Source organism: Drosophila pseudoobscura, chromosome X (assembly GCF_009870125.1).
Source record: "Drosophila pseudoobscura strain MV-25-SWS-2005 chromosome X, UCI_Dpse_MV25, whole genome shotgun sequence".
NCBI lineage: Eukaryota > Metazoa > Arthropoda > Insecta > Diptera > Drosophilidae > Drosophila > Drosophila pseudoobscura.
This window is the reverse complement of record NC_046683.1, coordinates 350021-374947: the sequence shown is the minus strand read 5'-3', so window position 1 is coordinate 374947 and position 24927 is coordinate 350021. Positions and strand designations below refer to the sequence as shown.

At 44.4% G+C, this 24927-nt stretch overlaps 3 protein-coding genes and 1 long non-coding RNA gene across 20 annotated transcripts in view; 1 reads left to right on the top strand and 3 right to left on the bottom strand.

Annotated features, from left to right (window-relative positions):
- Window positions 1-834: 834 nt before the first annotated feature.
- Window positions 835-9073, bottom strand: CrebB (Cyclic-AMP response element binding protein B). Of its 10 annotated transcripts, none has more exons than XM_015186702.2 (6): window positions 8847-9073; window positions 4745-5089; window positions 4474-4668; window positions 4235-4403; window positions 2792-2938; window positions 835-2661 (listed from the first exon to the last, which is right to left on the bottom strand). In XM_015186702.2, exons 2-6 carry the CDS (start codon window positions 4979-4981, stop codon window positions 2453-2455), a joined length of 957 nt encoding a protein of 318 aa, XP_015042188.2. In that variant the 5' UTR covers window positions 4982-5089; window positions 8847-9073; the 3' UTR covers window positions 835-2452. The 10 variants fall into 10 exon arrangements, with proteins under 10 accessions (XP_015042188.2, XP_015042190.2, XP_033241096.1 ...); XM_015186704.2 differs by lacking the exon at window positions 8847-9073 and adding an exon at window positions 8152-8396; XM_033385205.1 differs by lacking the exon at window positions 8847-9073 and adding an exon at window positions 5176-5353.
- kairos overlaps window positions 6065-24927 on the top strand; it is a 41812-nt gene continuing 22949 nt past the window's right edge. For 2 of the 8 annotated variants that reach the window (XR_001452982.2, XM_001354315.4), the window contains exon 1: window positions 6239-6505. The gene's annotated coding sequence lies outside the window, so the exon portion shown is untranslated. Of the gene's footprint in view, window positions 6506-6561; window positions 8684-14862; window positions 15268-16585; window positions 16698-24927 lie in introns of those variants that run through there. The other 6 variants (XR_004470692.1, XR_004470693.1, XR_004470697.1 and 3 more) reach the window with 6 other exon arrangements.
- LOC4814264 (allantoinase) lies at window positions 11692-13741 on the bottom strand. The gene is made up of 3 exons (XM_001354316.4): window positions 13595-13741; window positions 13039-13526; window positions 11692-12989 (listed from the first exon to the last, which is right to left on the bottom strand). Exons 1-3 carry the CDS (start codon window positions 13698-13700, stop codon window positions 12117-12119), a joined length of 1467 nt encoding a protein of 488 aa, XP_001354352.1. The 5' UTR covers window positions 13701-13741; the 3' UTR covers window positions 11692-12116.
- LOC117185147 (uncharacterized) lies at window positions 22585-23126 on the bottom strand. The gene is made up of 2 exons (XR_004470698.1): window positions 22763-23126; window positions 22585-22682 (listed from the first exon to the last, which is right to left on the bottom strand). It is a non-coding gene; the product is annotated as an uncharacterized lncRNA (long non-coding RNA).

Genomic DNA, 24927 nt, shown 5'->3' with positions numbered 1-24927 from the left:
TTTTGTTTTGTTTGTTTCTTTCATTTCTTTTTGTTTGTTTTTTTTTCTCATTGAGACAAATATTTATAACAATATTGTAATTTCTACTGATTTTTGTTGTTGTTTTGTTTTTATTTTTATTTGTGTACTATTCTGCCTGGCTTTCTGTTTCCGCTTTTTTTTTTGATTTGCTACATTCCTTACATTTGTCATCTTTTAGGCTGTGATCCTTTTATCCTTTTCGTTCCATGCGTTTCCATCTTTTTCATTTTTTATTTGTTTTTCGCCACTTATGATGTACATATTAATATTACTAGCTTAAAAATTATGCAATGACAATAAAAATATTTTTTTACTTTGTTGAATGCAACTTTTCGGTTTTTTCCTTCTTTTCCTTCCTTCTTCTTTGTCCTTTTTGATCCTACTAAAAAAGTTGCTCCTTGAATTCTCGTTTCGATTTTGTTTCCTAAAGTGTTTTCATTTGCAGAAGTTTTGATTTGGACATCAAAAATAGAGAGATATACATGGGTACCAATAAGTAGATATAGATCCGTATAGGTATATAGATAAATATATATATATATATATAAATATATAATATTAATATATCTATATATATATATATATATATACGGATATATATATTTATATAGATTCATCATGTATGTGTATAATCTTTATAAAGAGCTTTAATGTACTATACATTGACGTATGCATTCATTTATCCGCTTTACTTTGACATTGTTTCCATTTTCCATTTTTTTCGCTACTCGATATTGTACATGTGAAAAAGTCCATCTGCTTATTTTCAGATCTTTCATCTTGCATGCATGCATATCCATCCATACAACTTAATAATGTTTTCGATTTCTTTTCATTTTGTATCATTTTCATAACAACAACTGAGTTGATCACAAGAGATAACGAGAGTTTTGCTTTATAGTATGTAAATAATGTATTTATGTATAGTATTCCTCGATCCGGAAATGGGACACCGCTCTGCCGTCCACCCGTTCCACCCTCTCCGAGTGCGATACACAAATACAAATAGTGTACAAATATTCGCTAACTACGTATTTCGTATATATAATTTGGTTTATATATATATATATAAATTGGTTTTTTTCAGAGAAAATCCTTCTATGTGTCGCCTTGGCTAGGGAGGCTAGTGGGCGAGGCGGCGGGAAGCGGTTTAAAAGTATGCAACAAATTCTCAATAATTCATTAACGTTGACTGACTGACTGTTTGATTGATCGATCTGCCCTGTACTTTACAGATCTTTTAAACCGGTTAAAACTTAATTTTAATGTTACATTTCTCAGCTCTTTCTCTTTCCACACACACATTTATAGTAATAGATACATATATAAAAAAAAACAGACGAAAGTTCTCAATTTTGCTAAGAACTATTTCTCTTAATATCTACCTATCTTTTTCTGCCTGTGTTGTGTGTGTTGGGGGTTTATATCAGTTTACATAATTTCTCTAAAAAATTTAAACACTTTTTCTAGTCAAATTGTCGTATTTAGCATTAAGTAAGAAAAAAAAATTGCAAGTACAATAAGCTGCCGCCATGGATGGGATTTCCAATATATTTTCATCATTTAAAATTGGGCGCTTCACATGGACACACGTAAGAGCATGGGTTTTCGCCACTGGAGCAATTCCAATGCTGAAGGAGACGTATGGGCGGCGCTTCCTGAAAGGAATTTTGTCTGAAGAATATCCGAAACAACTGTTTGGTCCGATCTGCTGTTTATCAATTGGTTAATCTATTTTTTTTTTAAGGCAATATCAAAAACAGTATGACGCTGGTGTATCTTCGCTTAAAGCCTAAAATGCATTAAAAAACATCAAACAGCTAATCGATCTGCAGAATCTGAAAACGAATTAGCATCGTATGGAGGGAGTACCATTATAATAGGGATTTCCGAAGAAACACCAATGCGTACGCATACGAATAAAAGGCAAAATTGACCAACGACGATGAAAGGCAATCGCCTGACGGCAGCTTACAGAATAAAGAACAAGATATTCATGTATATGTAAATATATACATACATATATACATATGGGAGATAGGATGTAGAAGCACAGGGGACATGGATAGGTAAATAGTAAATAAACTAAGGCGTAAACTAAAGCATAAAAAGAATATTAAAATTTAAATTATAAACATAATTACATTGTGTCCTGCTCGTGTCGGTGTCGCCGTTCGCCTGTTTGTTCTGTCAGGCTGTTCGGTTCGGTTCGCTACAGTGTACTTGTCCTAACAAGAACATGATCATTGCACTATATAGTATATATGTACGATTACATATAGAATTCTACTATACGTATGTAAATCATGATATGCGGCCGACTATTGCCATCGCCATTGGGACTCGTCTTCGAACGTCGATATTGCCACCGCGGCTGCTGCCGTCGCTGCCATCGCCATCGCCATGACCACAGCCACAGCCAAGGCCACATTCAATCGTTCTTGGTCTGACAATAGAGCTCTTTCAGCGACTTGAGCTCCTCTATAAGCGCTTTGTTTTGGTTTTCTAGCACCGCCACGCGATTCTCCAGGCACTTGATGTACTCCTTCTTCTTGCGCCGACACTCCCTTGCCGCCTCCCTGTTCTTCTGCAGTCTGATCTCCCGCTTGCGCGTCTGATCCTCCGCTATCCCGCTGTTGTCTGTGATTCCCACATGGAAATTGGAACATGCAAATGGAAAAGAGAAAGAAAAAATAATTAGTTTTGTCTGTGGGAATGTCTCACATGTGGATGGAGAAGAGAATGGCGGAGCCTCGGCTCTGGTTATTACTGGTGTTGTAGGGTATCCGATTGGACAAATAGTAGGCTGGCTCCGGGGCCATGTGCAGTAGTGGACTGTTCGTCGAGTTGCCGCCCGCTCCGCCTGCCGCCAGCTGAGAGCCGAGCACCCCATCGGACCCCAAATGCAGCGAGGAGCCTGATCGACCGATCGGGGTATTGGGTTTGGTTCATAGTTGGAATTGTTGTTGGTTGGTTGTTGGAGGGGGAGGTTGTTGTTGTTTTCGTTGTTGCAGTTGTTGTTTCGGTTGTTGGTTGGAAAATGCACGCAGTTTTTGTTTTGGACATAATTGAATTTAGAGTAGTAGGAGGAGGCAGTCAGTCATAAAGAAAACAATAAGAAAAACAACAATAAAAATTATAAGAAAAACATATTTTCCATTGCGATTTTCGTTGCAGATTTTTGAATTGAATTTTGAATCTTTTTGTTGTTGATTATGTCTGAGAGGTGGTTGGGTGAGTGCGTGTGAGAGCGGGCGATATTGGGGAGTTAGTCAAGAGTGAGATAGAGAAAGGATACAAGAGCGAGAGGTTGGCTTGGGATTTGATTCCTTGATTTTAGTTGGGGGTTAGGAGGTGACGAGAAGAGTTTCGTATATCAAACAGAAGTGTAAGGCAGCGATCGTCCACAGTCCGAGAGAAATAGAACATGACTTCCGTGTTTCTTCTGTTTAATATACCTTGAGGAAGCGGGAGAGCCATACTTTTTGGAAGGGTGGGGGTGGGGGCAGGGTGTGCAACAACAGCAACCACAACAACAACGAAAAGAAGAGACCGATAAAGTGTGTGTGGGAGCGAGAGCAACAACATATCTCCTTCTGATTCTGTTGCTGCTCCCGTGTCAATGTTTGTGCGTTATAGGAATCATGGGATGTGGTTACATATTTACAGGAATTTACAGTTGGGCGACTAGTTGCTTACTCTCCTTCCTCTCTTCTTATTTATATTTTGATTCTTGATTAAACAACAACATCAACATCCAACAACAACTAAATGATAATGAAGAAACGGGGGATAAAGAGATGGCGCGTAACGGGGGCTACGAGTTCACTCTTGTATGGCTGCCTATTCTAACGGTACATGGGGTTTGGTCAGCGAGTGCGAATGAATGGGCAAATGAGTGAAATACGTAGAGAAGAAGTCTATCTACATATGTATATACAAGTTAATAATCAATATTTTATACATATGTATGTATGTATGTATAGATATGGAGTAGAATTCTATCGGATCGATTAATGATCGATGTAGCGCGATGCAGTGCAAGTGGTGCGATGGCGATGGCGAAAGATCGGAGTTTGGGCAGGCGGTTGGTTACATGTGTTTAAGGACAGAGGGAGAGACAACAGAGCGATAGAGATGTGTGTATGTGTGTGTGTGCGTGTGTGTGTGAGCGAGTGATAGCGTGGCATGTCGTGCCTTGCCAAGGATTTACCGCTCATATCAGGTCCACTGATCTCGGTGAAGATCTTATTGTACGATGGCCTCCGTGTCAGCTCGCTCCGATGGTGCTGCGAGTCGTCGTCTGACAAACTCTCGTCGCTGTCCTCCTGGTGCTGGCTGTTCGGTTCGGGTTTGATCTTACATGGAAAAGTTGGAGGGATCTGTGATATGGAGTGGAATATGAAGATTAGAGAGGCTGCTGGCCCCGTTCAAAGTTTTCCAGCTACGCACTTTGTTACGCACTTGCACTGCATTGCTTGCTGTCGTGTGGATCACCGTAGAGTTGGCTGGCTTGGCCACAAACACAACCCCCACTCCCTTGTGCATCGCTGTGGCGGTGGCGGCGGCGGCTAGCGCCTGATGCTGCTGCGTGCCGGCAGCTGTCTGTATGACACCCGATGGATTCGCCTGTATCACGGATTGTACCTGCAAAGGGTGGCAAAGAGAAAGGAACCATTAGAGCGCCTCTGTGATGGGATGCAATCTGTGGAAAGCCACCCACCTGCAGGCCGTGCTGCGCCAGCGGCTGCATCGGGTATTGTAAATTGCAGTTGGCCGTCGTGGTCAGAACGGTGCCCGTTCCAGCGGAATTATTTGTGTTGCCCGCTGACGCTGTTGTACTCTGTGGGTTCTGTGACTGCTGCTGCGCGGCCGCTGCCTGCGCCGCGGCTGTGATGAGGTCCAGGCTGCCGCTGGACGCCGAATTGCCGTTCTCCTCGACGACGATGCTGTTGTCCATTTTAGCGATTTTCAGCAGCACCGTTACGCTCTCCGACAAGTGCTTCAGTTTGGCTTCCGTTTCCGTTTCAATTTGGCCAGCTTGAAGTCGTTTTAAGCGGAACAGCGACTGCAAGAGGCGGGAGCCCGACAAGATATTCAGTTACAATATTGTTAATATCCACATATGTATGTGCAACTGCAGCAACAACTAACCAAAAAACTAACTATTTAACTACTAACTGATGGACTGGCGGACGCTACTCTTTAACTGCCGTTGGCTTTTGTTTTGTTTGTCCACCCAAGACGATGACGATGATGATGATGATGATGATGATGATGCTTCTGATGTTAATGATAATTGAATTCTGCCATAGAGACACAGCAACAACAACACCCACTTCTGTGTATTTTTGTGAAATGACGTCATGACAACATAGTGAGGAGAAAAAAAAATCAACTTACTTTCTGATGACATCACTAAATACGCTTGTTGTTGCTGCTCTCCCTCTCTTTGGGGGGCTCTGTATATAAGTTGTTTGTGTGTGTGTGTGTGTGTGTGTGTGCGCGCGTTGCACGCTGTGCTGGCAACTTGTTGAAAAAATGTTCACTATTCCGCACGTCACGTCACAGAAAATAGATTCGCTCACAGCATATATACACTCAGCAGCTTTTGGTACTTCATTTTTTAAATAATGCTCAATAGAATACAGAAGCATTAATACTATGTACTGCCAAAGGTTGCAGAAGGGGAGAGGGTGGCAGCTCGACAAGTTGGCAGCACACTAGGCCTGTTGTTATCGTTGCTGCTGCTCTGTCTTCTTTGCTGCTTACGTTCTTTTTTCTTCACAACGAGAGCCACTCTCTGACACTCACGTTGATCAGGCGGCGGCGGCGCCACTCGATGGCCACTTCATTGAATTTGCCTTTAGGCTATTCTTACACACGCGCTCGGCTCAAAAACTGCTATTGTTAACAACAATTTATTGATAAACTCAGTTTTTGCGCAAAAATATTCCCAGTATTGCTTGCTCGCTCTCACTCGCGCTGCTTCTTCACTGCCAGAACTACCAGAGAGATTTGACGATAAATTGCCTAATGCGTTTCGTGCAAAGCACTAGCGCGTTGCGGCAATACTTTTATCGAAAAGATAGTGATGAGCAGCATGGCACAGCAGTGACTGTGACTGCTACTTGGGCTGGAACACACACTATGCCAGTCGCTGTTTCGGTTCACCGCTGTAATATTTTTCTCATATCTGACGATGCCAGATGCATTTTTGCTAGACCTAAGTAATTCAAGTTATTATATCCCTGACTTGCTTAATTACAGAAAATTTAGATGCAGGAAAAACAAGCAACAGCAAAAACCCTATGAGCAATATATGACGTCACATGGAAAAAAATTTGGCGACAATGTTTCAAATCAAATGACTGCGCCTACACCTGGACCCCAATGTGTGACTGCTTCCCGTAATGGCGCACAAAAAATAAAAGCGGGGCCTGAAACAGCTTCGGCATAATGACTAATTAGTGCATTTATCAAAGTGAGTGTTAGCAACTCGTTCTAGCCGCAATTGCAAATGACTGATTCCAATGCTAGGGCGCTGTGTGTGCGATTTCTAGAAATACTGTCAGCCGGGCTCGACGGAATCTGAACTACAAATGGAAAACCATTTGATATAATAATATACATATATATAATTGCCATTAATTACGTCGCAACTCGAACTCTCGATGGGGGAAGGACACTTATGGGGTACCCTGCCTTTCTGTGTAGCTCAAAACCACGCCGCGCTGTCTGCCACTACGACTGACTCATGGCTGTTGGTGATACCTGTCTTACAACAGGTGACATCACTGGGTAATTGGGTTTGGCCTTAGTACAGTAAAACCGCTGGACTACACTCTGCCTGTTTTGCGTGTACATATGTCACCTTTTTACTCTCGATGTACATACATGTGTACGTATACATTTTGCTGAAAGTTGCCTCCACGTAAGGGGATTCAAGCGTCGGTGCACCCGCTACTCCTGCTCGTACGCAGTAGCAGAACGGCGGCAGAGTAGCCGTAGCTGCATTTCCATAAATTTCAATCACTTTTGCATTTTGTTTTTGGTTTCTGATTTTAGCTTCGCTCCATCTCGCTCTCTTATTTGCCCTCTCTTCTTCTGACGCTCCTACGCAATATTGACGTCAGTATTATTTATTTTTAGTCGGTTTTCATTGCGTTTTTCGCATTTGCGTTAGTGTTGGGCATTCAATCCCGCCTCCTGCACTCTTATCTCTCACTCTTTGCTTTCCCTCTCTGTATTTCTGCTTGTTTGTCTGAATTAATTAAAACTAAATGAATGTGCAATTACAAAAAAAAGAAACAGTTAGTAATTCTCATGGAGAAAGGCGTTCTCTTTCGAAGAAGAACAAGGACCGCAAGTGTAAAAAAAAGACCACAGTGAGTGGGTGTAGGGCGATACCAAATAATTGACGACAGGTGCTGTTAAGCTTTGGTATAAGTGTGATGTGAATGAGAAGGAGCCAAACCGAAGCCTTATCCCGGGATTATCAAAATGCCCCAACAGTTTTGATAATACAGCTGGCGCTTACTGTATTCTACCTATCCTAACCCCTCTCTCACGCGGACAATTCTGAGTTTTGAGCGTAATCAGTGGGAATGGGGGCCACCGTTATCAGCTATTCAGAATGTGGTTGTTTGTTGGTTAATTATGCATGGGTCCGAAACCCGTTGAGCGACAGATTAGGCCTTGGTACTTGACGGAGGATGGTGGAGGGCGGTACCGGGCAAGAAGTATACAACATGTATCCTTAATCGATTCAGTAGAGAGGATGCCGCGCAAAATACTCTCCAACTCCAATGGTGCAGTGCCAAGGTAATGACTGTCCTAACAGGGGGCTCTTATCGTCCTATCGGCTCATGTCGCAGGGCAGTGATGCACATCTACCCCACAAAGTCATAATTTGTAGAGAGGATTTCGCCCAAGAGATCTTTTGAACCACTTGACGCTCGCAATGATCATCGGCGTTCATTGAGGATCGTACGCTTCAAACAAATGTATGCATGAACATACATATGTAATTACGTATGTATGGGAGCGCGATGGCAGGTCTCTTTACAGACCTCTTCCCTCTCTGGGCATTCCCAGGTACATATGTATGTATTTCTGGTTATCGCTTACCCGCTCTTGATGTTTATTGTTGCTGTCGCTGTTGCTTTTGCTGACTAATAACAATGAAATCTTTGCATAACGGCAAACAAAACACACATATGCATGTACAAAGAAGTCTGTGTGCGTGTGTTTTCCCTCTGTCTCGTTTACACTAATGCAGAAGGCAGGGCTGCATTTCAGTGCAAGTGCGGAATCGAAGCAGATAGAGAGCAAAGCACAGAAGCATAGTAATCTTTGTTGTTATTGTTTCTTTTCCTGTTGCTTTTTCGCTTCCTTTTCGTTACATTTTTTTTTGTTGCATTTTTGCGATTACGTCAAGTTTTTGTATTTTTTTTTTAGATTTTGTATTTGATTACAATACAATTATACACGAATATATGGACACATTATGGGAGCAATAGAGAGCAAGAGTGAGATGGAATATTAGCAGTGGCAAAGTTATGTATAATTATTTACTTGCTTAATTTTGTACACAAATAAAATATTTTATAAAGGCTAAAAGCGCAAAAATTACACACACAAACACATGGTGGCACTGACACTCACACTGAAACCAAAAAAATACAAAATACTGCTTTTGGCTGTTGTTGTTTTACTGTTAGAATGCCACTCTTTTGGCGCTTAAATTTGTTTTTAGATCTGCTTCTTCTGCTTGCCACCTCTCTAGCAGTCTCTCTCTCTCTCTGTAGATTAGCACTCGTCACCTTTTCAGCGTTGTTGTTGCTACCGGCGTCGACAGTGACGCGACGACTATTTGAACGGTAGATTTGTTGTTTTGATGGCCGATAGTTTTGTTGGTTTTTTGTTAGAGAGGAAGACTGTCTGCTCGCTGCTGCTGCCGCCTCGCTTCGTTTTGCTGAAAAGCAATACTGACGGGATGCCAATGACTGTGCCCCATGCCCGTGTGCCCGGTGCCCATGCGGAGACGGAGGCCGAGGCAGAGACGTCGACGTCGACCCACCGCACACACGTCACCAGCAGCAGAGGGAGTAGCTTTGCAAAGCCAAGGTATATTATGTAGACGGGAAGGCAGCCATAGAAGCTACTTCAGAATTAGGCAAGCAAGCATCTATGCGTAACAAAAAGAAAGTGAGAGAGAGTTGCATACACACCGAGTTTCCAGACGAGGAGGAAGGCATTACCTTCTATTCAATGTACCTTGAGCAGAGCTACAGCTGAGCGAGCATATGATTGGATTTTTCTTGCTCTCTATGGCTCCTGCTCTCTCTCACATTAAGTTCTTGGCGAATTGTTTCGTAATTTTGTTATGTGCTGCAGCAACGTTATCGCCGCCACGTCAAAGTCAGCGTCAGCGCCGACGTCGTCGTTCTTCTTACTCACCTTTTTCCAACTCGCATACGCACACACACGAGGTGTAAAAATATATTTTTAAATATCTAAGCGGCATGTGAAGGTGAAAGCGGGACAGCTATCATCGCTCGGATACGTAGGCGAGCTGCTGCTTATACTGTCGTCGCTGTGATGTTGTTGCTTTCATTACGTTATCGCTTTAGCGTACAGTTATGTCGTATGAGAGCGCAAGCCGCTTGCTTTCCGACTCGCTTGCGCACACTCAGTTAAGGGCCAGTTAGCCCGTTGTGTAGCACTGCATACTTTACGGTGTTTTTTGCGTCTCTCAGGGGGTGAATGGATAGATGGGAGGACATACATACATACATATGTACGTAGATGTGTATATATATAGCACATATGTATATATATCGGATGTATGTACATATCAAAAAAACAATTTATGTGATCTTCAAATCTCCATTTCTAAAAGTATTCGCATAATTTAGCAGATATGTATAAATATGAAGCACAATTGCAGCATTGTATGAATGTACCTGTGCTAGGAACGATCGACCCGAAGGGGTACCATTCAAAAATGTATTTGTGTATGTATTCTAGCCTACTTAAACTCGGAGGTAAAAACATGTAACGTCTTTATTACTCTTGGCTCCACTCCTGGCCCCCCCGGGATGGGAGATTCCGTTTCACGTGGCACTGCGTATGCGTCATGCATACCTTTCTCCCATTCGCTTTTGCTTCGTCCCCCTAACCCGCTCTCACAAAAGTTTTCTTGGCGGAGGGGGGCGCGCACGGCGTATACGTGATGAACTACTACTGAGCATCAGCATACGCCGCGTGGCTAAATCTGGTCTGCCTTAGTCTGTCCCTGACAGGTGGAATACACTCAAAAGCGTGGCTTTCCTCCATTTACATCACGGGGGTAAATGTACTTGGAAATTTTGATCTGCTTGTGGCATTTATTTAATGGGGAAGCTGCACCCCAACTCGAGTATTGCCGAAAAATGGACACGCCTCCATGCTGTCTTTCTTCATAGCAAGTGAGGCGGAAAGCAGCGCCGTTAACCCTGATACGGGATACGTGCTTCTATTATCCGTACATCCTTCTCAAACAAAATTTTGCATTAAAGAGTGAACTGCTTCTGCATCGAAAATTATCGAAAACAGCTGCTTTCACAGAAATGGAGTTGTGAAATTGTCAGATGTCTATGACAACGTCTGTTTTGAGTTTATTAAGCTGATTTAGATTGAACAACACTCCTCATCCACTATATGTACACCATTAGTCAGTAGTCAGTCAGTGGAATTCACCGCTCACAGTTCCAGGAATTCCTGGAGAAAAACATGTTATTTTTCCAGTTGTTACACTTTAGCCACTTTAAGCTGACCGCTTTAGGGTTAAATGGGACACCCCTGTGTTGGGGTTAAGTTAAATAAAGCCGCGCAAGCGGCGGACGCTGCCGTTCGAGCCGTACTCCGAGCGTGGGTGTCCATGACGCAAGGAATAGGCACGAAGCAAACAAACAGAGCAAAAGAGTGAGTAAAGTGAAGGAAAACAAAAAAAAATTGCACGGTCACCAGACAGAGAAGTAGGAGGGCCTTGCGGCACATCAAGAAGCCGAAGGGGTTTTTAAAATCATGGTTGGTTTTACGGTGTCCTGCATAACAGAAGTGCACCTTACCTTTCGATGAAAATAGCTTGTTAGCACGGCGCCATGAGCCGCCGCCACCGGAAAACGGGAGGACAGAGACAAAACGGTTTATGCGTGGGTCGTCGTCCTTGATTGACAGCCGCCTGCCAGCTCATTACGAAAATCTCCCTGCCGTTGATCTATCTCTCTTCCTCTTTCTGTCTTCCTGAGAGCACTCTTCACTGAGCTAAATCACGGCCTAAACCTATCCATACCGTATACCTTATCCCAAAGTGCGCCATCTTCCAAAGCCACTGCCCCAGACCCTTCCTTAGGTAAACACGTCTCATGGCTCACTCCCACACTTTTCTAAGACAACATGCACGCACACGCAGAGGAACCGCGACAAAGAACCATAACGAAGACAAAGATACACTTACTAATCGATCGTTTCAGTAATTTGACTTCAGATTTTCTTATATTAACTACAGAGCGCTGATGCTTGTATTGATTTCCAGTGAAGCACAGCATATACGTACGTAATAAATTGCAATCCATTTTGTGAAGTACATATACATACTTATTTCTTTGTAAAACAATTTTGAAATTATCAGGTTGTCTTCTGTACCTTTATTCACTCAAGAATAACTAGAAATGGGTGAGCATTTGGCCAAAAGAAAAGCACCCACCTCCTCGGGAAGAGTATTGAAATTGAGTTGACGCCTAGCAAGCAAACTTAAGCTGCCATCCATATGCTTGGCAGGGACGGAGGGGTGTGTACACACATGGTGGTGGGGGAATGTGGGGTCAGTGCCTGGTGTCATGTTTACTCAGCGTTGCCACGCGACAACTTGTTGCACGTCTCTTCGTCTCCATCTTCATCTCCAGCCAAGACGCCAAGACACGCGAGTAAGTCAAGCGTGGAGCGTGAAGGATTCCAGCCCAATCTCTTAATGATTTTAATTAACAAAGTTTACCCCGTACACCCTTCTGCGCCCTAGGGCATTCATACCTCCTCTCGTGTCCACCTCATCACATTCGAACGAACTTGACCACCTTACGACTGCTTTTCCGCAACAGGACCTTCCCTAGGGGTTGCCCGAAGCCCTCGAACTGCTGATAAACATGCAGGCCACGCACCACCGTGGCATGTACAACGCCTCGCAGTCGGCGGCCCGCATAGGGCGTGGCCTTGGTGGCGGTGTAGAGCTCCTCCGGGGTGGCGGTAAATTCCTCCTCAGGACTCCAGATACAGAAGTCGCCGTCGTAGCCCTCAGTGATGCGACCCTTGAACCTGTCCAAGCCGCACAGCTCCGCCGGCTGCCAGCACATCAGGCGGTGGAGATCAGCTAGGGACAGCGGCAGGTCATCACGGGCTCCTCCTCTTCCGCCCCCTGCTGTCCACACCACGGGCAGCGACAGCTGCAGTGAGTTGATGCCCGGCCAGGCCTTAAGGAAGTTGCCACGGCCCCGGCCGCCCGTGAGGCAGCGGACACCGGGTGTGGCTGGGGAGTGGTCGCTGGCGATCATCCGGATGACCCCGCCCGGTCGCAGCGCCCGCCACAGCCGCTCCTGGTTGGACCGCTCCCGAATGGGTGGCCACGTCTTGAACTCCGTTCCGCACTCGGGGACCTCCTCCGCACTGAGGGCCAGGTAGTGGGGGCAGGTCTCCACCGTCAGCTGGCCGCCCGCTCGCTGGCAGGCCTCTGCCGTGGCCAGGACCTCAGCGCTGCTCACGTTGAGAGCGTGCAGGCGGCGACGGGGATAGCGCTGGGCTAGGCGGCTGAGCTGCTGCATCGCGGCCACCTCCATGGCGGGCGGACGGGTGACCAGGAAACTGCCGTACTTCTTGGTTGCGTCATTGTCTACTGGAATGTCGACGGCGAGCGGCAGCTCGGCATGGACCTGGGAATATGTGAATTAATCCGGGGGAGTTACTGGATCCACTACTCACGGCAATAACTCCCTCGTCCTCGTTCTCTGCTTCGAGCCGCTGCAGAACCTCCTCCAATAGTGCCCCGTCTATAGAAGGGAACTCCTCGCCAACGGGAGGCGCTGAGCCGCAGAGGGTGCACTGTAGCCCCATGACGCCGGCTGCAAGCAGCGGTGCCAGTTGGTCACCGTTGCCCGGTACGATGCCGCCCCAGAATCCCACGTCAACGTAGATCTTCCCACGGGCCGTAGCCGTCTTGGCCTTGAGGCTCGCCACACTGACGGTTGGGGGCGAAGCGTTGGAAGGACGATCGATGATGGTGGTGAAGCCCCCAGCGGCAGCGGCCTTGGTGGCTGTCACAAAGCCCTCCCAGTCCTTCCGCCCTGGCTCATTGATGTGGACATTAGCGTCGATGAGGCCGGGCATGAGTACCAGGTCACCGAAGTCATAGACGGCCTCGGACTCGATGTTGTACAGGTAGGAATTAACCTCTTGGGGAGATCTTAGCACTGTAAAGTAAAAGGAGAGGGTTTAAAAGTTAAAAGAGAGAGAGAGAGTGATTGAGACAGACACTTACCCAGGCGGATGATGCCCTGTGTGTCGACGACGATGCCGCCGTGGAGGGGCGCCTCGTGACTGCCGTCGCCCAAAAATATGCGCCGGCTGAGGAACAACAAATCCATTATAAAATCAGATCCACACTGATGGAGCGTTCTGCTGACGGTCGCTTCTCCACTCTTTGTTCTATTTTGGGGATGCGATCGGAGAAAGCACTCTCTGATAATGGTTTTGCCGCCTCTTCTATACTCTGTTCTGTTATATTTATACCCGATACTCAAAGAATTTATGGGTATATTCGATTTAGATTTATGATTTACCCAGAAGCAAGACTTTCGGATCCCACTAAGTCTACAAATTCTGTCTGTCTGTTCGCCGTGATTGACGCCCAGTTCTCAGAAACTATAAGAGCTAGATAAACTAATTTTTTTTTATCCAGACTCCGGTAACTGTTACAAGTGTTTTTCACAATTTCGCAATACTGAATACCGGTATAACGACGCTACTGCCGGGGTAAGCTCGCCGCAGTCCACAGAAATTTGTTTGATCTCTTGATGTGGTAGCTGAAAGTAGAGCCCCGCGGCCCTTGCCGCTTTAGCTTCACTTCCACTTTCCTCGGAAAAAACTTTTCTCGATCTTCTTTTCTCGATCAAGAGAGCTCTTTAGCTCTCCCGTTTTCTCTGCTGTCTTTCTCTCGGGTGGTATCTGCATTTAAATTGAAAACTTTCCCAGCTTTCGCTCACCTGAGGCATACACTCTGTCCACCCTGCTCCCCCTCCTCCCTTCACAGGCTCATCTAAAAAAACATAGGGAAGAAAAACAAAGAGCTGAAACTTTTGTTGACCCAAAGCGCAAAATTCCAAAATCTGCTTAATGAAAAACCCTTCATCTCCATCTACCGCCTACGCCCCTCTAACCCATGTGTGTGTGTGTGTGGGCGTGGGGTGTGGTCAACTTTATTAAAGTGCGCTGCCAACTTTTATTTACTTTGGCTAGATTTTTCGTGTTTGCTTAATTTGCGAGAAATATTCTAATTGGTGGCGCCGCCCAGCGGGAGCTTTCCTCAGTCGTAGCGGCACTTTTACTCGCACGAAGAAAAGTGACAGTGCGTGTTGGTAGTAGAGCTGCTAAGGCACAAGTTGGTTGGGTGGGGCAGCCAGGCATACGTATGAATGGATGATATCAATGAAACCCGGCTGGCCTTACCATTCGATTCGATATATCTTGCTATAAAGCCAAGACAAAAGGCACTAGTGAATGCGAAAACGAACCCCCTCACCCCCTTTCACAAGCTCCACTCTTCATCCAGATTGAGACCGATGCGGTCCTCGTGGGTCGTCGGCTCTGCTGCTGCTGCTTCTGCTGCTTGCTGCCTGCTGCTGCTGCCATGGTAGCCATCGTACGTCATTCGGGTCTTTCATTCTCGTGTTCATCGTCCTTGCTGCTGGCCACAATAACGGCACTGGCGCTCCTGTGCTACTGCTCCGACGCATCCATCCTCCACTGCTTTGAACAGCACCGCGACAACCAGTTGGACTCTGCTCCCGAATCCGGAGACGCTGTATGACGAACCAAAACATCCTAAAAACTACACGAAAATAACTGAGAATCGGCCCAATAAAATCGAAAACTGAAAATCAAGCGACAATCAACCTTAAATACCATAAATTCACCGAGTTTCCGGCATTATAGGTAAATCGAATTTCTTCTTGCAAAAAGTGTTGTTTGAGACGAGTCGAGACTAATATATCGACTCGAAATAGTACTAAAAAATGCAGCTTCTAAATGTTTTGTAAAACTGTGTGTTTTTTGCTCAACCATTTCCTATTTTTTTTTCTGTTCCAACACCTAAAAAGTGAGCGTAAAAAATGCTGTGAAATAAACTGCTGCCTCTTTCCCCTGTGGTGTCAAATATTGAAACCGTGAGGCCAAGCCATGTTCTAAACGTACTCGTACTTTTTTTAAATTTTTTTTTACGATTTTTATCAGCGCATAAATTACGGGTAAATGCGAAGTGACAAGAAAGTAAAATCCATGAAGAATCATAAATTTGATTGCATCGCTCCAGTCCCGCTTTGCCCTTATTGTTGTTCTTGCCTATTTTTTTCGGCATTATGGTGTTACGGGTGCCACGGGTCTCCCGGTGGGGTTAGACAGGAAATGTACAAAGATTACTCCGCTTTAGTTTAATTGAGAAAAGTATACATATACATATGTATGCATAAACTCCGGACAGAGACGTAGACGGAAAATTATTTGCCCTTGCTGGGATTTCTGACTGAGTTTATTGCTCCAGGAATGGGGCGATTATTGAGTTGCAAATTGGAATTAATATGTACGACACGGCACATACACATTCCCACTCCCTCCGTATATTACCGCTATGACTTTCTGTCCTTTTGAACCTCCCACAGAACTGTCATATAAATTGTTTCTTTGTTTGTTCATTTGTTTTTTGCAATCATATCCATTCTCAATTGATTGCGGGGGAGGATGCCATTTGGAGGATGATATTTTCGCAGCATTTTCCAGTTTAATATTTTGTATTTATCGCCCTCGGGGCGTATGGGTATATGGTATTCGGACGCACGAAGTGACTCTGTTCGGGTTGGATTTCATATTTCATGTTTGGTTTGACTTTGACAAATTAATAACCAACCCGTGAGTTTGTACGCCAATTGATTATCGTTGCAATGCGCCATCGAACTTCGAATTTATCGAATCGTAATTTATTACATTTTTCGAGCAATGTTGCCCAAAGAATTGCCCACAATCACCGGCAGAGTGCACACAGACCATAGACTTAATAGTGCAGACTGTACCTTTCAGCAGTCTCTAGTTTTTTCATCTGCCTTCGGCTATCCGCCTTACGGCGTCGCAATTCCGGCTTGCATTCCTCTTCGCCCAAAGCGCTGCGGAGCTGCATCAAAGCATTCCCGTCGTTCGTTCGATTCCCAAGAATTAATTGCCCGTTAAACATTCTTTCTTTCCCTCCTTCTTTCCCCCTCAGGAGAGAAGCATAGCAAAGCAAAAAGTAAATAACTAAAAGTAATAAAATATAGCATAAGCCCCAGGAAAAGCAGAGAGAACATAAGAAGGAAGAGGCGAGGCTAAAGTGTCAAGTAAGCTAAAATTTAATCTTAAATTACGATACATTTCCACACACTCAATCGTCGTCTAAGTATCTCTCTCAGGGAGGAAGCAACAGTTAAAACGAAGAGTTCCGTCGCGTCGTCCCGCTCTATCTCCGACGGGAGTCCGTTATTCATAATGTTATACGAGTAGGTTTGTTGTCTCGCCTTTTCCTTTTTCACCTGGAATCAAATAAATAATGCAAAAAGGCGGCGGACAGCGCGCAAAACAGAGAAGGAAATTATTGTAATTACTATTTTCCATTAGCAGTGAAATTTCGTTCCCGCTCTAGCCGCCATTGAGCAGGCCACAAGAAAGAGCTAACAGAGAAGCGAAGAGTAGAAAAAAGGACAGCTACTAACACAAACATCGTTATTGGCAGTGGTTGAGAGGGGGTAAAAAAAAGCGGAATGCCAAAATGAAAATGAAAGTGGCGCAAAGTTGTGAAATACGTGCGTTTATTTGCGTTTATTTTTCCTTCTCCACCAGACCCTGGACTCCAAGCCCAATTCGCTTGTCATAAAAGGCGGGACGCGCACTGGGGATTTAGTTGCCAAAGATGATGGAGCAGAAGTGGAGGGAAGGGAAGAGCGGCATGGGATCCTTGTGTGTGGCTTAAATTTTGGTTCCTAGAAAAAGTTTTAATCCAGCTTTCGCATTGCGCTCTCTCTTGCGCTGTTGCTTTCTTCCTTTGACATAACGAGCGGGAACGTTGTGAGCCGTGGAAAGGGCCGCGGCACTACCTTTATACCCGATACTCAGTCAGTATATATATATGTATGTGAGCTTTTGTAATTTATACAATATATTTTATATGTAATATCGCTGTTGGCAAAAGGGACAAATTTATTTGTGGACAAATAAATTATTCCATAAAAATCGCTCGAGACGTTTGGGAGATTTGTATACGTATTATATCATATTAGATTTGATCTGTTTCTATATTTCTTACAATTTTTTTTACAACTGTCTCTTTTCTTGTATTCTTACAATAACAGCAGCCGTTTTATCTTGGTCCCTTCCGCCACTGCATAAAATTGTTTGCTTTAGCCACAATACTCTTTGAGACCTAGGCGCTCATTCCGAAAGACAGACCCAACTATATCGCCTCGCCTATTAAAGCTGATAAAGAATATATAAACTTTATGGGTCCGGAGATTCTTTTATCTAGGGCCTACACACATCCATTTCATCACAAATCTAAAACACCCCTATACTCTTTCAGTATCGGGTATAAAAATAAAATCAACACAAGCTGCTTTGCTTTTTACCCGTACACACCTCTCATTTCCTCGATGAATCGTCGATCGCCATTCCTATATTCTCTCTACCCGCCCATATCGCTTTTGGAAAGGCCTGCAGAGACATCAGAGTTGCTTATAGCCATTTACTGTCGATTTATAAACATGAATGCGATTTATATCGTCGCTACATCAGTCTTCCATGGAACAGAGTGTCGTCACGTCGACTTTCTTTCAGTCGCCGACCACTACGGAGTTTTCTTGAGTCATTTTCTCTTCTCTCTTTTTGTATGCTCTGTTTTTTGGGCTTCTCGAAATATTTCTTTGTTTTGTGTTTATTTTTATATGACCGTTTGCCTTTGTCTCGTCCTTCCCACCATCTTGCCCTTCCAAATCCCCCCCCCCCCCCCCCCCCTCTTTTAATAGAACTTCCTTAAGTCCAAGGCTTTAATTGTATTGATTTAATGCTTAATTGTGCTGCCAGGGTTGCCAGGCAATGCCAATCTCAATCCCAAAGCCAAGTCCTAGTACCAGACCCGGCTCAACGCCAAGATGCTGTCATTGGAACACAAGGAACCAAACAAGTGGAAGAACGGAGAAAAAAGCGCATTTAATTGTTATTAACAAGCGCACATTAATTATAATGATTAAAACTGGACAGGATGGGATGGACAGGGAATCGCCCGCTCTCCGTTTAGACACTGGGCGAAAATCCTCCCGTCTAAGATCTGGGAGCAAGAGCAGTGTACTCGAGATTAATAGTCCATAATGAACTCAGCATTCAAAACACTAATTGGAGGAGAATACCAACCTTAAAAAATATCCAACACATATTCCCGAACTAAAAGCGTAAAATATTGTTTTATGTATCTATTTAAACTAATTCAAGAGTTTCCTGTTTGCAATCCCATTTAAAGATATGTATATATTCATTTTCGGAAAATAAGCTTCGGATGTAGCATTTTTTCCCCGCAGTGTAAATCTATCTATACATTCACTATAATTAGTTAGCTCAGACGCTCAGCTCAGCTGCTTAATTAAAACTAATAGAGCTCTCCGTCTCATCCGCACCCTCACTTTCAGTCGCAGTCCCAGTGCTATGCCTTACTATTCCAGTCTCATTCGACTCCATTGCCATTGCCAATCCGAAGCCGGAGTGCGGATTCCGGACACAGCAGTTTAAACGTGAAACAATTAACGTGGAAGACCAACAAGGACGAGAACGACAACGGCACTGGCGACGGCAGTGACAATGCCAATCCAGAAACAATGCCAAGGAGACACCAACAGCAAACAATGCCACAGACCAACAATACTCTCCTAGTATTCTACCAACATCCAGAACAACAACTGAAGCAAGGCATAAACAGATACGTTTTCGCCGCCACCGTCCCGAAGCCGTAGTTGGGGCCAAGATTTGCCGACAGATATAAATTTATGGACTGCCACAGCTTGGCAAGCTCTTCTCATCCTGTCCTCATCATGCCCCTTCATTCTTGCCCTCTGACGCGGGCGGGAATAAGTTCTCACTGTCTGTCGCCCAGTCTTTCTGTGGCCTGGCCACTTGGACAAGGTGTCTGCCAGAAGATGGTCAGGATTTTGTCTCCATTTCCATTTCTATCTCGTGTCTACTGTCTCCGTCTGGCGCTCAGCTACTTAGTCAACGTCTTTTGGCTTTAACGTAATTAGGCTTTAACTTTAGTCTGGGGCTGAGCGCATTAGCGCTGAGTAAATTCACAGCACTGCCTGGGGGCTGTACTGAAAGCGAATGTAAGTCATTACGGTGGAAAAGTTGTATTGAAAACGTTCATGGAAATAGAGCTTTCATCCCACGTAAAGTGATGTGGTGATGTAAAGCGCTTTAAACGTATTGTGATATAGTACAATTTTGGATGTAACGCAAGATAATGCAGTGTACTACTAATGCTCGAGATATTGAAAATACTCCAGCAAAAAGTGATGTAAAGTACACTAAGTAGTATAGTCAGTTATGAGGATGTACATATGTACCTTAGTAGTTAGTAGTAGTTAGTTAACAACACTTCGAGCGGAGTGAAGATGCCAAGCCATGCATCGTAGCGGTTTATCATGGTCAGGGAGGTGGAAACGGACACGGGCGGTGGCAGTGGCATGAAGCGTTGCCGCTATGCACAATTCTGCCGCAAAATCTCATTACGTTACGGATAACGTGACGTGAGGCGGCCAGCTACGTGTTCGGGCCATGCCCATGCAATGTTGCCTGCCATTCCTGGCACTGGGTCTGGATCCATCCAATTCTGGCATCTGCCTCTGCCACTACTTTGCCCTCCCTCTTGCTTCAATATACCTCTGGCATCTGCCATATGCGTGCTCAGATTGCTGAGCTCGTCAAAGTTTTTAGCCAAGCGTTACTTTCTCTCTGTCGGCATGCCCTTCTAGCGGGTATTATGGTTTCAGTCACATATGTATGTCAAAGGTTACGGATATTCATGATCAGTATCATCGGCTGGTGTGTCTGATTATCTGGATTATCAGATCATTGGATCCAAATCGAATGACAATATGTGCAAGAGTATATAAATCTTCAGTTATCGAACTGGACTTCTATCCTGTTGTTTATTTTCGGGACACTGCAAGGGGATGTGAATGGATGGGGTGGGTGGTGTTGCGGAGGAAGCTTCTAAAAGCCAATAAGCTCATTTTAAACTCAAGCGGGGACGGGGTCCCTTTCCCTGCTAGATGCTCCGGCTTTGTATTCTTGGCTTGGGCCAGGAAAAACTTGTTAAATTTCAAGCGATTTCTTTTATCGTATTCCCTCTTTTGGCTTACCCTCCCTTCTTCTTTTTATAGCTCTCTCTCTTTCCTCATTCCCCAATTTCCCATTCTCACAGCATCTTCTTGGGGAAGGGGCGGGGAGGCTATTAACTGCTTGCCACAAATTGAAAGCGCCTTTACAGGTGGGGGCGTGGTTGAGCGTCTTTAGGGGTCTTGGCCGCAGACGTATTAATATGTTGCAATTATTTGTGCAATCGCGGAGGAAGTGGAGGGGTCTGGGGGCGAAGTAGTGCCTAAGCTGTGGCAGGTGGCGCATAAAAATTGCATGTATAAACCCCACATAACGGGAATAAATATAAAGAGTGACAGAGAGAGAGAGAAAAGCACGAGGTGTGCTCCGGCACTAGCAGAGAGCTTTTAAGCAGAGAATTTCGACACGGCTGGAGCGACCCTCGCACGCGACCCTCCCGAGAGGTGCCGGCACGCATTAAAGAAACGCGATAAATGAAGGCCACTTTCACACACCCCACTCTCACATTAGCACAGCAGGGTGTCGTTTTTCTTTTCTCTCCCGCTACCTCTTTAAAACACTCCGTACTCATCCCAACAGCACATTTCCATTCCACCTTGCTCTCCTTTCTTCCCGGCAGACGTCGTGACGCCGTCGTGCTGCTCTTCTATAAGGTGAGGTATTTCCACTATCCTCAGTTTTGTCCTCTTTCTTGCTCTCATTGTGTCACGCATTGACGCGTCGCGAGGGTACACACATCCAAAATCTGGCAATGACTCACCTTTTATAACATACATACGTGCATATACATATGTATGTATACATGTATACAACTTGCCATCTTGCACTTGAAGAAAAAAAAGCAAACACTTAAATGACACGGCGTGTGACCGGGGAGAGCGTTTGCTAGAGAAAACGGGTGCACTGATTTCTGCCACGTTCTAATTAAAGCACAGTGACACAGAAGAGGAAGAGGGAGTTTCGAGGGTAACAGATAGAGAGAGAGAGAGAGAGGAGAGAGTAATAGAAGCCTGGCCTCTGCTTCTGCGGTCGAATGCACATGTTTAAACACAATTTATGGCCCGTTGGGGTTAGGTGCCCTAATGCGATTAAATGGAATCCACGCACTGCCCGGGGGGGCGGAACAGGACTCCCATGCAAAACGGAATAATTGCCAGACCGTGTGGTTAGGCTCCCCTCCCCTTCTTTTCCATGTACTGTCCATCTGACCACCGGCTTCCGTTTAATTTGAGCTCAAATTTGACAGCTATTTGACAGGCGGTTTGCTGAATGGCGGGAGGGGACAGTGTGATAGGGGGTAATGAGAAACTGCTCCTGCCGTCGGTATTGCTACTGCAGCTGTTTTTGCTGCTGCTGCAATTTTGTGTTAAGACAACGACATTGGGATACCCTTGCAGAGAAGTGCATTCATAATTTGACTAGATGCTTGCAATGCAAAAAAGGAAACGTATTCCGACGCTTCAGAGTGTATTTTTAATATATTTCAATGTAAGCAAATTCATATGTTTTGGAAGTTACAGTTCTTTCGAAACCGACAGCATTCCAAGATCATAGAGCTTCTCTTAGAACTAAATGGATCTAAAAGGGTATTAATAGCCTAGCCCCTTCAATAGAATATCTTTCGTATTTTTTTGTTGCTGTCCTTCGACACATGGTGTGATAGGGTTGAACGGGGGGAGGAAGAGACAGAATGAGAATGAGGACCGTTAATCCGATACTCCAGCAATTACATTCCACAGTCCACATGTCACTCTTTCTCTCTCTCTCTTGGTTCTTCCTGTCTAATTTTCGCCATTTGGGCAATCCATCAAAAATTCTTTTTCCTTTCCTTTTTCATTTCTTTCTTTCTTCTGTTTATTGTATTTTTTTCACATTTCTCTTTTTGTGCAGTGTATCCAGTCCCGCAATCTCTCGTTCGCCTCTCCCTCTCTCTTTCAGTCTCTGCTTTTCTGTCATATGAAAGTAAAAGAGAAGCAGGATAAGAAGAAGCAGAAAAAAAGTTGGCAAAGCAACAAGCTGTGACACGTACACAGTTACCGGCCCCCGCAGTTTCTCCCATCACTGGATCTGTCCTTCTTTATTTAGTGAGAGATTTTTTTTCGTTCCCTCCTTTTTGGCTGCCTGTTGCGCCTTTTGCGTGTCGTTGCTTACAGTTAGTCGCTCTCCCAATCAACAATGGGCATGCCAAACTGTCTCGTTCTGCCTTTTTAACAAGGCAACTGACGCGGCTTGCCGCTCTCCCCTTACCGTCTTGTGTCCACACCTTTTTGTTTGTGTTTGCCCTCGAGCCAAATTTTATCAGAGGAGAATCCACTAAATCCCCAAACCCAAACCCAGGCCGCCGCCACCGCCACTCCCATGGATGTGTTTGCTGCTGTGGCAACAACTTATGAAATAACTTTGGCAATGTCGTTGCTTCATCTCACACACACTTGAACACAAACACACACACACACAGAGCGAGACAGAGACAGACGCACAAACACTCGGCGACACTCGGAAAAGATACACGATACAGAAGGCAATGAGAAATAGAAACTCGCGTAACAGATACACAAACTCAACTTAACGGAGTATTCAAGCAATACAGTGCCATAGAAAAAGTAGGAGGGGGCGGGAGAGAAGAGAGATACGAAAGGAAAGTGGGAGCAGGAGAAGGAGAAGGAGAAGGAGCGACACAAGCGCAGGCAGCGGATAGAGCAAGAATAGAAATCGCTCGAAAGAAACTCTAGCCTCGGGGAGAGTAATTGTTGATACTGTTGCAGGATCCGTTCCGCCTATTGCAATTACATACATACATATGTATGTACATATGTATACCGGTACTATAGAGTCATCCGAGTCATTTTATCAAATTTAGATGAGCTTCGTAAAAGCATAGTAAAACACACATTTTTAAAGTTTGCTTTTGAACATAAAAATAAGTTTTTCTTACCCCGAAGTACGGGCCATCGATGATACATCTGCTACCCCCGATGACATATATGGGGGCTCTGTTATACCCGATACTCGAAATGAGTATAGGCGTATATTAGAATTGTGGTGAAAATGGATGTGTGTAACGTCCAGAAGGAATCGTCTCCGACCCCATAAAGTATATGTACATAGCTGAGTCGATTGAGCCCTGTCCGTCCGTCCGTCTCTCCGTCCCTATGAGCGCCTAGTGCTCAGAGACTGTAAGAACTAGAGCAACCAAATTTAATATCCACACTCCTCTGATATGAAACCTGCGCAAGTGTATTTCAAAAATTCGCCCCACCCCCTTCCGCCCCCGCAAAGGACGAAAATGTGGGCATCCACAGATCTCAGAGCCTATTAAGGCTAGAGCAACAAAATTTGCTTGTTTGTGTCTGCTTTTGTTCCCGCTAAAGAAGAATAAAGAAACATAGAAGAAAGAGCATAAAAGAAGAATAAAGACATATAATGTGAATGCAGAGAAGGATTAGCAGAATGTGAACCCAGTTTTTCACAATTTCACAAATTTAACATTTGATACAATTGATATTTTCATTCATCCAGGCTCCGCTTTTCACATTCACAAAAGTTTTCCGATTTACTTTTGAATACACATAAAGTGGGGCTCCCAAAGTTCTCTTCTACTGCTCACAATCGGCAGAACCGAATCCGTTACGGATAACGCGGACAAGAAAAAAACAAAAAGAAAACAAATTTTTTTCCAAATTTTTGCCACGCAGAATCATAGAGAATGATCATATCTAGAATAATGCTAAATCAAGATCAGATCGGATCATTATTAAAGCCAGAAGGAAGAAATGTTATTGCAGTCGCTACCCTCAGTTGATACAGTCAATACCCAGTCGTTGCAGCTTGTTTCAATAGAATCAGTCTGATGTCCGATATTATATTTAATTAAATAGTTTTTAAGCCTTCCATTTCTGAATTTCAAGCATCTGGTTAACAATTGCAATACGACAATAAGGGTATAACAAATGAACGAAAACGCAAAGAATTGGCTTAAATTGCTGTAGAGAGAGGCGAGGTGTGTCAAATAGAAACGAAACGAAATGAAATGAAAGTGAAAAAGAAAAGGCAAGTGTGACTGAGGGTAAGCAAAATATAGAGATACAGAAAGAGACGGAAGTGGGGAAACCATCTCCATTATCATGTTGTGACTTCAGTGCGTACTTAAGTAAAATTCCACGTTTTCTAGGGTCCCAACCACCGACCCACCTT

Excerpts from the sequence above, each read along its gene's own strand:
- LOC4814264 (XM_001354316.4), bottom strand. The coding sequence starts at position 13,700 with ATGGATTTGTTGTTCCTCAGCCGGCGCATATTTTTGGGCGACGGCAGT. Across the intron at positions 13,527-13,594 it reads ACAGGGCATCATCCGCCTGG|TGCTAAGATCTCCCCAAGAG; the intron begins GTAAGTGTCTGT and ends TTTACTTTACAG. Across the intron at positions 12,990-13,038 it reads AGGACGAGGGAGTTATTGCC|GTCCATGCCGAGCTGCCGCT; the intron begins GTGAGTAGTGGA and ends ACATATTCCCAG.
- CrebB (XM_015186702.2), bottom strand. The coding sequence starts at position 4,981 with ATGGACAACAGCATCGTCGTCGAGGAGAACGGCAATTCGGCGTCCAGC. Across the intron at positions 4,669-4,744 it reads TGGCGCAGCACGGCCTGCAG|GTACAATCCGTGATACAGGC; the intron begins GTGGGTGGCTTT and ends CACCCTTTGCAG. Across the intron at positions 2,662-2,791 it reads TCGGATACCCTACAACACCA|ACAACAGCGGGATAGCGGAG; the intron begins GTAATAACCAGA and ends TGGGAATCACAG.